The sequence below is a fragment of the Erythrolamprus reginae genome, chromosome 11 (assembly GCF_031021105.1).
Source record: "Erythrolamprus reginae isolate rEryReg1 chromosome 11, rEryReg1.hap1, whole genome shotgun sequence".
In the NCBI taxonomy this organism is placed as follows: Eukaryota; Metazoa; Chordata; class Lepidosauria; order Squamata; family Dipsadidae; genus Erythrolamprus; species Erythrolamprus reginae.
Window position 1 is genome coordinate 30,416,799 of NC_091960.1, and position 10,656 is coordinate 30,427,454.

Genomic DNA, 10,656 nt, shown 5'->3' on the forward strand with positions numbered 1-10,656 from the left:
TGTTTTCCACGCTCTAGGTCTTTGCAGAGTTTTTTTTCATTACTCTAACTTGCTCCAAGTTGTTCTGTCTGGGTGCCCCCAGACTTCAACACCAACTGGAAAAAGCAGCCAGACACGCTGGTAAAAGCAAAAGCACTTTATAGTTTGAAAAATAAACACAGAGAAAAACCTGTTCTTCCCAACAGGCAGGCTATGAGGCTTCACAGCAGAGTCCTGACGGCCAGACAATACAGCAGACTTCTTGCTGGCACACCCACCACTGTAGAGAATAAGACCCACACCTTTCCCCCCCAAGGTTTCAGTATTCAAAGTCACAAACCAGAATTCCAAGACGCCAAAGATCACAGCCAGGTCCCAGGACTCCCAAAGATAATACTCCACAAGCCAGGAAGGGTGGGTCTGCCTTTTAGCCTTTCCAGAGAGCACCACACCCAAACCCAGCTGTTGCCTCTTTAGTGCTGAAAGTACCTGGCTAATTGTCCCCTTCGTTGTGTTGCTCTTCTCTGCCGGAATGATTGCTTGTGCATTTTCATCTAAGGAATCCAGGCTGCTTGCTGGGGAGAGCTCCCCCTCGGGGGACTCTGGCTGTCCTCCCTCTCCCTCAGCCTGAGATTCCTCCTCCCCGTCTGCCTGAACCTCCTGTTCCTCATCCTCCCCCTCTGAGCAGGAAGCCGGCAGAGGATCAGCCGTTCCCTGAGGGGCCTCAGACGGAATCACAACACAAGTAAGTTTCTTTCCAGCCCTAACCAGTTGCTAACAATGTTCCTAGCTTGCAAGCTCTCATTGTTACTCTCTTCTAAGAATGTTTTCCAAACCCTGTCTTTGTAGGGTTTTTTTATTGCTCTAACTCAGTGATTTTCAACCTTTTTTGAGCTGCGGCACATTTTTTACATATACAAAATTATGGGGCACATTGAGCAGGGAGGGGGGGCAGTGGGGGGGGCTAAAAAAAGTTTGGACAAAAAAACTATCTCTCCCTCCCTTTCACTCTATTTCTTTCCCTCTTTCTCTCTCTTCCTTCCTTCCCTTCTCTGTCCATCCCTCTTTCTTTCTTTCTTCCTTCCTTCCTCTTTTTTGCTCTCTTTCTATCTCTCCCTCCTTCCCTGCCTCTCTTTCTCTCTCTCTTTCTTTCTCTCTCTCTCTCTTTCTCTCTCACTTTCTTTCTCTTGCTTTCTTTCTCTCTCTCTTTCTCTCTCTCTTGCTTTCTTTCTCTCCGTGTCTTGCTTTCTTTCTCTCTCTCTTTCTCTCTCTCTTGCTGAGCTTCGCGGCACACCTGACCATGTCTCGCGGCACACTAGTGTGCCACGGCACACTGGTTGAAAAACACTGCTCTAACTTGCTTCAAATGTTTCTTTCCAGCGGTAATGATGTTCCTAGCTCTTCCTCGCTTGCAAGCTCTTTCACTGTTACTCTCTGTGAATAATGTTTTCCAACCCCTGTCTTTGTAGGGTTTATTAAAATTGTTCTGCTTGCTCCGAATGTTTCTTTCCCACCCTAACCAGGTGCTAACAATGTTCCTAGCTTTTACTGGCTTGCAAGCTCTTTCATTGCTACTCTCGCCAAATAAGGTTTTTTTAAAGCCCTCCTAACCAGGGGATAAAATAATGTGCTGAAACTTACCAGATTAAGGATGCTAGCCACATGAATATCTGATAAGCAGATTCTTTTCCCTATTTTCCTCCCCAAAAACTAAGGTGCATCTTATAGTCCAAAAAATACAGTAATCAGCAATGGATTTTGCCTTCTTTCCCATTCCCGGGAGAGCAACACTTAACTTGAAATATATATTTTAGTGCTTAAAATGAAATAATCTGCATTGATAACAAGTTTCTGTGCCCCCCTTTAGAAACGGTGTGGTTTTTTTAAATTGAAAATGCTTCTTTTCTTTTCAGGTGCAATTTTTTATTTGGACTTTATTGCAGAGGATGTTCTTCATATTTGTATGTTTTGTTTGGGGTAAGTTTACAATATTGATCTAACTCGTTGGCTTTGTGTCGCTTGTATTTCCTTTTCTCTCTGCTTGGCTGTTGTGATTCAGTCTGAGGCTCCTCAGGGAACGGCTGGAACTCTGCCAGCTCCATGCTCAGAGGGGGAGGACGAGGAACAGGAGGAGGAGGAGGACCAGGCAGACGGGGAAGAGGAATGTCAGGACGAGGAGGAGGGGGAACAGCCTGAGACCCCCGGGGGGGAGCTCTCCCCAGCGAGTAGCCTGGAGTCATTAGATGAGAACGCACAAACCATCATAGATATGAGGCAGAGAAGGGCAGCACAAAGAAGGGGACAATTAGCCAGGTATTTCCATCCCTAATAGGCAACAGCTGGGTTTAGGTGTGGTTCTCCTCAGAAAGGTTGAAAAGGCAGGCCCGCCCTTCCTGTATTGTGGAGAGTTATCTTTTGGGAGTCCTGTGACCTTGCTTCGATCCTTGGCGTCTCTGATTCTGGCGTGTGGCCTCGAAGGCTGAAAACTTGGAGGAGGCGTGGATTTTATTATCTACAGTGGTGTGTGTGCCAGCAAGAAGCCTGTTGTATTGTCTGGCCGTCGTGACTCTTCTGTGAAGCTTCACAGCATTCCAGTTTGTAAGAACAGTTTTTGTTATCTGTGTTTGTTTTCAAAGATATAAAATGACTTTGCTTTTTACCAGCCTGTCTGGCTACTCTTTTTAGTTGGTGTTGGCGTCTGGGGGAACCCAGACAGAACACTTGGCAAGTTGGTTTTTTTTAATGTACGATTGCTATTGGAAGGCTACTTTGAGCATCTTCTATCTCATAAGGGTGGGAGACAGTGTCAATCATTTTCAGCTTATTAAAAGCAGAGCGTGAGCGCTGTTAGTTGTCCACTCTTTGCTAGTAGCTTGGGAACATTTGTGGATGGATTCTTGGTTGCCTGAAAAACGTCCAGCTGATCTTATTCTAACTCACAATCCTGTTTTTTTAATTAATAAAATATTAATATTAATCAGATTTTTATTAATATTGCTTCTTCATTGCTTATTTGACCCCTATGACAATCACTAAGTGTTGTACCACATGATTCTTGACAAATGTATATTTTATTTTATGTACGCTGAGAGCATATTCACCAAGACAAATTCCTTGTGTGTCCAATCACACTTGGCCAATAAAATTCTATTCTATTCTATTCTATTCTATTCTATTCTAGAGTTTGCTGAACTGGGAAACACTATCCCAATCCCTGCCCAGATTACAGTTCTGGATATACCGTATTTTTCAAAGTATAAGATGCATCGGAGTATAAGACGCACCTTAGCTTTTGGGGAAGAAAATCAGGGAAAAATAATTTGCCTACCAGTTATTCACCTGGCTAGTTTTTAGTCTGGTCAGCTTCAGCACATTAGTTTGCAGGTTTTGAGCCCACCTGCTTGTTTTTTATCCCCTGATAAAAACCCTTCAATTCTCTGTCTCTTCAGAGAGAAAAAATGAGAAAATTAGGCAAAGGGACAATCCCTTTGCTAGCAAAGCACAGAAGATCATTTCACTCATTACCACCTGGTTAGGGCTGATATTTATTTATTTATATAAATAAATAAATATTCATTCATTTATTCATTTATTTATTTATTGGATTTGTATGCCGCCCCTCTCCGTAGACTCGGGGCGGCTAACAACAGTGGTAAAAACAACATGCGACAATCCAATACTAAAGCAGCTAAAAACCCTTATTTTAAAACCAATCATACATACAAACGTACCGTACATAAATTGTAGAAGCCTAGGGGGAAAGAATATCTGTGGGACCTAATTGGTCGCTGGGATTCGTGCGGCAGAAGGCGGTCCCGGAGATAACCTGGCCCGTTAGCATCTGGTTAGGACTGAAAAAAGGCTCAGCTGATTGTCAGAGGGAGCAGCAATGAACGAAGCAGGCAAAGGGCAGATCACTTAGCTAGTAAAGGAGGAAGATCACATTAGCACCTTGCTAGGACTAAGAAAACAGTAAAAGCTACATTCGGAGTACAGTGATCCCCCGGGTATTGCGATCCCGATCATTGCGAAACGGCTATATGGCGATTTTGCAACCCGGAAGTAAAAACACCATCTGCGCATGCACGCCCTTTTTTCTATGGGCACACATGCGTAGATGGCGCCGGGCAGATCAGCTGCTGGGCGGCTTCCCTAGGTCTTTCCCCTCTTGCTGGCGGGAGGGCGAGCGGCGGGCATCAGCGAGGAGTTTCCCCACCGCCCACGCAAACTCCTCGCTGCCGCCCGCCCTTCGCCCGCCCACGCCGTTCATTCTCGCCGCTTCCCAGCTGAGTCCTGAAGCGAATTGGCTTCAGGACTGAGCTGGGAAGCGGTGCGAGCGAACGGCTTGTCCGCCGCCTGCCTGCCCGCCCTTCGCCCGCCCACGCCGTTCATTCTCGCCGCTTCCCAGCTGAGTCCTGAAGCAAATTGGCTTCAGGACTCAGCTGGGAAGCGGCGCGAGCGAACGGCGTGGGCGGGCGAAGGGCGGGCGAAGGGCGGGCGAGCAGCAGCGAGGAGTTTGCGTGGGCGGTGGGGAAACCCCAATCTTCGGCTCCTCGCTGCTGCGGAAGTAAAAACACCATCTGCGCATGCGCAGATGGTGTTTTTACTTCCGCAGCGCTACTTTGCGAAAAACCGGTCATTGCGAGGGGTCCTGGAACGGAACCCTCGCAATACCCGGGGGATCACTGTATAAGACGCACGTAAATTTTCAGCCTCTTTTAGGAGGGAAAAAGTTGCATCTTATACTCTGAAAAATACGGTAATTGGAAATACGTACCAGGGCGCTGCATGCCACCGCTGGCACGTGTGCCATAAGTTTGCCATCACCGATTGAGTATTATATAGGGTTTTTAGTCATACTTTTTTCATATATTAGATTTGTTCTATATGCTTTGTTTTATATCTATTCTGTTAGCCGCCCTGAGTCTTTGGATACATACAAATCCAATAAATTGAATTGAATTGAATTGAGTCACGGAGGTGGATTGGTGACTCTCTTTCTGGGGGTTGAAATATGTAGCTAAGACTTTTAGCTGTCAGCCACGTTTTCTCTCACATATGCTTCAAACTCCTTTATCTTCTCCTTTTTAAAAATCTCTTTCAGATGCCTCATTGCCTTTTTAGGTGTCTTCCTGATCACTAGAAACAAGAGGAAATGCGTGTTTTTTGAGCCTTACATCTCCATGGATGCCATGCCAAGTAATTATAAAATCTAGTACCTTTTTAATAAGCAGGGGAAACTGACAGGCTTTCGAAAAAGTGAGTCTACCCCAAGTAGAGAATGGGGGACGGGGGAACCCTGCAATGACGTAGGGCTTGGAAAACATTCTTGGTAGGGAGTAACAATGAAAGAGCTTGCAAGCTGGGAACATCGTTAGCATCTTTTAATTTTTCATTTCATTTTATTGGATTTATATGCCGCCCCTCTCCGAAAACTCGGGGCGGCTAACAACAGTCATGAACAATATACAGTAAAAATCCAATACTAAAAACTAACTTAAAACCCCTTAATATATAAAACCAGCATACGTACAAACATACCATACATACAGTTGTATCAGCCTAGGGGGAGAAGAAGTCTTAATTCCCCCATGCCTGGCGGCAGAGGTGGGTTTTGAGTAGCTTACGAAAGGCAAGGAGGGTAGGGGCAGTTCTAATCTCTGGGGGGAGTTGGTTCCAGGGGGCCGGGGCCGCCACAGAGAAGGCTCTTCTCCTGGGTCCCGCCAAGTGGCATTGTTTCATTGACGGGACCCGGAGAAGACCCACTCTGTGGGACCTAACTGGCCGCTGGGATTCGTGCGGCAGAAGGCGGTTCCTGAGATAATCTGGTCCGGTGCCATGAAGGGCTTTATAGGTCATAACCAACACTTTGAATTGTGACCGGAAACTGATCGGCAACCAATGCAGACTGCGGAGTGTTGGTGTGACATGGGCATATTTGGGAAAGCCCATGATTGCTCTCGCAGCTGCATTCTGCACGATCTGAAGTTTCCAAACACTTTTCAAAGGTAGCCCCATGTAGAGAGCATTACAGTAGTCGAACCTCGAGGTGATGAGGGCATGAGTGACTGTGAGCAGTGACTCCCGGTCCAAATAGGGTCGCAACTGATGCACCAGGCGAACCTGGGCGAACGCCCCCCTCGCCACAGCTGAAAGATATTTCTCTAATGTGAGCTGTGGATCGAGGAGGACGCCCAAGTTGCGAACCCTCTCTGAGGGGATCAATGTTTCTCCCCCCAGGGTAATGGACGGACAGATGGAATTGTCCTTGGGAGGCAAGACCCACAGCCACTCCGTCTTGTCTGCTTAGGGCTGGGAAGAAACTTACTCAGAGCAAGTTAGAGTAATGAAAAAACTTGGTAACTTTAAGACTTGGGGATTTCAACTCCCAATTTTCAACTCCCTACATTTCAAACTACCGTATTTTTGGAGTATAAGACGCACCTTAGTTTTGGGGGAGTAAAATGGGGAAAAGAATCTGCTTACCAGGTATTCATCTGGCTAACGTCCTTAGCCAGCACATTATTTTATCCCCTGGTTAGGGCTTTAAAAAAGCTTTATTCGGAGAGAGTAACAATGAAGGAGCTTGCAAGCCAGTAAGAGCTGGGAACATCATTAGCACCTGGAAAGAAACATTTGGAGCAAGTAGAGCAATGGAAAAAAACCCTGCAAAGACTTAGGGCTTTGCAGAGAGTAACAGTGAAAGAGCTTGCAAGCTGGTAAGAGCTGGGAACATTGTTAACACCTGGTTAGGGCTGGAAAGAAATATTTGGAGCAAGTAGAGAATGGTGGGGAGGGGAACCCTGCAATGACGTAGGCCTTGGAAAACATTCTTGGTAGGGAGTAACAATGAAAGAGCTTGCAAGCTGGTAAGAGCTGGGAACATCGTTAGCACCTGCTTAGGGCTGGAAAGAAACTTACTCAGAGCAACTTACAGTAATGAAAAAAAAACTCTGCAAAGACTTAGGGCTTGGAAAACATTCTTTGCAGAGAGAAACAATGAAAGAGCCTGCAAGGTAAGAGAATATCATTAGCAGCTAGTTAGGCCCGAGGGGAGAAAAAAGCTACATTCAGAGTATAAGACGCACCCAAATTATCAGCCTCTTTTAAGAAGGAAAAAGGTACGTCATATATTCCAAAAAATACGGTATTAAATTGGTGTGACGGGCTAACAGGAATAGAGACAGACTTAGGCTCCACTGGCAGCCAGCACAGTGATAACTGTTAGGACTTATCACAAACCCCTCCACCTTTGTCCTTCCTTCGACCTTCAGGCATACAGAACCTACACGACAACGGAACTGCAGTTCAACCTGAGCTGAAGACTTCTTTTTCCTATGGTGCCCTGGAAAGCAACGATAGCATCTCCGAAATTTATACTCCTGCTACGTTAACCGTTGTCCAGGAAGAACATGCTTCTTGCCGGATCATGTCACACAGCAAAAGCGAGTGAATGCTCTTTGGAGGAATACTGTAGGTGTGGTTGTCTTATTTATTACCTCCCCCTTTCTGTTATTTCACTCACTGAGCCCAGAAGGCAGCTGAAGTAGGGATGAACTCGTTTAATAATTCTTTCTTTAAAAAATACTGATTAAGGATCACGTACCTGCAGATGCAAAGGTAATTCTACGATAAGCTGAATTGCATTGGAATCCGAACAGCTCCATCACTGCAAACGCAGAAGGCATTTGAGTAGCTAAACAGACTGTATGTAGGTGACTACAGACGCTCCATTGTAACAGAAGCAGTGGGTTCCTTGGGATAAAACCAGGGATTGTGTGTCTATTAAAAACTGGAAGAATGGCATTCTCCAAGAGATATGTATTAGTGATTCCTCATGCTAAAAACTAATCATTTATCCTTTTTTCTGTTGGCATGGCTAACCTGAGATGGATTGATGCAGTTCACTAGTTTTTACTTAGTACAGTGATACCTTGTCTTACAAACTTAATTGGTTCCGGGATGAGGTTCTTAAGGTGAAAAGTTTGTAAGACGAAACAGTGTTTCCCATAGGAATCAATGAAAAAGCGATTTATGATTTGTTGTTACATGTTGTGAGCCGCCCCGAGTCTTCGGAGAGGGGCGGCATACAAATCGAATAAATAATAATAATAATAATAATAATAATAATAATAATAATAATAATAATGCATGCAAGCCCAAAATTCACCCCTTTTGCCAGCCGAAGCGCCCCTTTTTGTCCTGCTGAGATTCCCCTAAGGCTCCCCTCCATAGGAAACCCCACCTCTGGACTTCTGTGTTTTTGCGATGCTGCAGGGGAATCCCAGCAGGGGAATCTCAGCATCACAAAAATGAGCACTTCACTGGCAACGGAAGTCCAGAGGTGGGGTTTCCCATGGAGGGGAGCCTCAGGGGAATCCCAGCAGCACAAAAACGGGTGCTTCGCTGGCAACGGAAGTCCGGAGGTGGGCCATCCCAGCGGCGGCAGTGGGTTTGTAAGGTGAAAATAGTTTGTAAGAAGAGGCAAAAAAATCTTAAACCTCGGGTTTGTATCTCAAAAAGTTTGTATGACGAGGCGTTTGTAAGACGAGGTATCACTGTATATTTTGTCCTCCCAAATCTGGGAATTGGGAGGCAGGATACATTCTAGTATCCTGTTACCTGGTCAAAGGGTTTCATCCAGGGGTCTCCAACCTTGGCCACTTTAAACTTGGAGGACCAACTCCTAGAATTCTGGGAGTTGAAGTCCACATGCCTTAAAGTGGCCAACGTTGGAGGCCCCCTGGTTTAGTCAACAGTTCAACCTTTTTTTCCTTTGAAAACTATGCAACTGAAGACATATCGCCACTGAGAAACTCGTACCTTTCACAACAACACACCATGAATTAGTAAGGTTGTTCTGCAACCCCAGATGCTGAGAATATGATGACACGTGTTTCACTAACCCAAAGATCGCCATTGCGAAATCATAATATTTGTGCTTTTAATAACTGTTCTGAAAATGAAAATCTAGATTGTAATGTCCTTTGCATTAGGCCTAGTCTTCATATTTAGTGGGTTACAGGGTAGATTGCATTATTGGATAGTAATGTTTGGAGACTGCAATTGAATGCTTTTTTTAAAAAAAATGCGGATTAAAAATTCCCTGCAAATAGAAAGAAAGCCAGCTTCTGCAGATTTGTTGAGTTGTGACCAAAACTTCCTTCCTTCTTTCCTCTGTGTGATATTTATGTTTAAATGTGCAGGAATTATTTACAACTGGAAGAGCATTTAAAAATATCCTGGTGCTTCAACTTCCAGTCTACAATACCGCAACCTATTTTGTTATCTCTGGCTATTTTGCCCGTAGGGAAAGACATTGATTTCCTGCAAGTTTTTGTTTTTAATTTGTACTGTACCAGGGTTTTATCTGCTCCTTCACCCCCCAGCAACATTTAGACAATCTTAGCTGGCCTTAAAAGGCTAAACTCTGTTAGATGTGGTCTTGTATTAAGGGCGGATGATCAGTGGAAATACCCAGTTGTAAGGTGTACTGGGAAATGTGAAAGCATCTCAGAAAATAGTCACTACCCTTTTCAGGTTTCTGGTGGTTATCAGTAGAACTGAAAAGATTTTAACCCTGGTTTTGTAGAAGAATTAACACGAGTGTAAATCTTGCTGCAGTTTTCAACGGCTCTGTAGAGTTTGAATGGAGGATACTCAGATATTTTGGGCCATTTTCACAGACTGATTTGCACTGAAGATCCATGGGTGATATGAAATAAAAGTGTTTTTTAACCCTGGCAGCTTGAAGATGTGGGGCCTTCAACTTCCAGAATTCCCCAGTTGGTTAGGGAATTCTGGGAGTTCAAGGTCACACATCTTAAAATTCTCAAGTTTGAAAAGCACCGCTCTCTAAACCTCTTCAAAATCTTCAGCATTCTTTTTGATTGTTGTTTTGATATCTTCTGGAGACACCTGTTGGAAATCAGATTTCTTCCCATGCCATCACCTCTTCCCTAATATCAAGCAAATATTTAGGCATAACTCCAAATTTGGGGGGGTGGGGGGGTGGACTTCCTGGGATATTGATCTGGGAATGATTTTGCAAGCATTAATTGTTTAGAAATTTCTCTTAAATTCTTCTTGAGGAGACAGTCAAGGTTCTTTTCAGAAGGATAGCTAACATTTTGGTCCCACTGATTTCTAGGACCCCAAACACATTTGTTGACGGAGTGTATTGTCTTCACCATGGTATGTGTAAATAAACAAAGCTTTATGACACCAAGATGGAGAATGGCATCTTTTGTTCAAAGGAAGCCTTGTGTTGGGTGCGTGGGTGGGCAAATAAGTTTATTTATTTATTTTATTTATTTATTGTTAGAGTTGGAAGGGACCATGCCGGTCATCAAGTCCAACCCCCTGCCTAAGCAGGAACCCTATAGCATCCCAGCCAAATGGCAGTCCAATTTCCTCTTTAAAATGTCCATAGTATTGGAGTTCACAACGTCCTCTGGTAGGTTGTTCCACTGGTTGATCGTTCTGACCGTCAGGAAGTTCTTCCTTATTTCCAGGTTGAATCTCTCCTTGGTCAGCTTCCAGCCATTGTTCCTCGTCCGGCCCTCCAGTGCCCTAGAGAATAAAGTGATTCCCCTCCTCTCTGTGGCAACCCCTCGTATACCTGTAGACTGCTATCATGTCCACTCTGGCCCTCCTTTTCTCTAGGCTATCCATGCC

The 10,656-nt window shown here is 44.7% G+C and overlaps 1 protein-coding gene across 6 annotated transcripts in view; it reads left to right on the forward strand.

Annotated features, from left to right (window-relative positions):
* The window catches only part of NIPAL3 (NIPA like domain containing 3), a 45,522-nt gene extending 35,319 nt beyond the window's left edge, over positions 1-10,203 (forward strand). For all 6 annotated transcript variants that reach the window (XM_070764224.1, XM_070764222.1, XM_070764221.1 and 3 more), the window contains 3 exons: positions 1,893-1,956; positions 5,084-5,178; positions 7,254-10,203. In XM_070764224.1, the coding sequence (XP_070620325.1) occupies positions 1,893-1,956; positions 5,084-5,178; positions 7,254-7,432 (338 nt within the window). In that variant the 3' untranslated portion in view covers positions 7,433-10,203. The remainder of the gene's footprint in view (positions 1-1,892; positions 1,957-5,083; positions 5,179-7,253) is intronic.
* Positions 10,204-10,656: the final 453 nt, after the last annotated feature.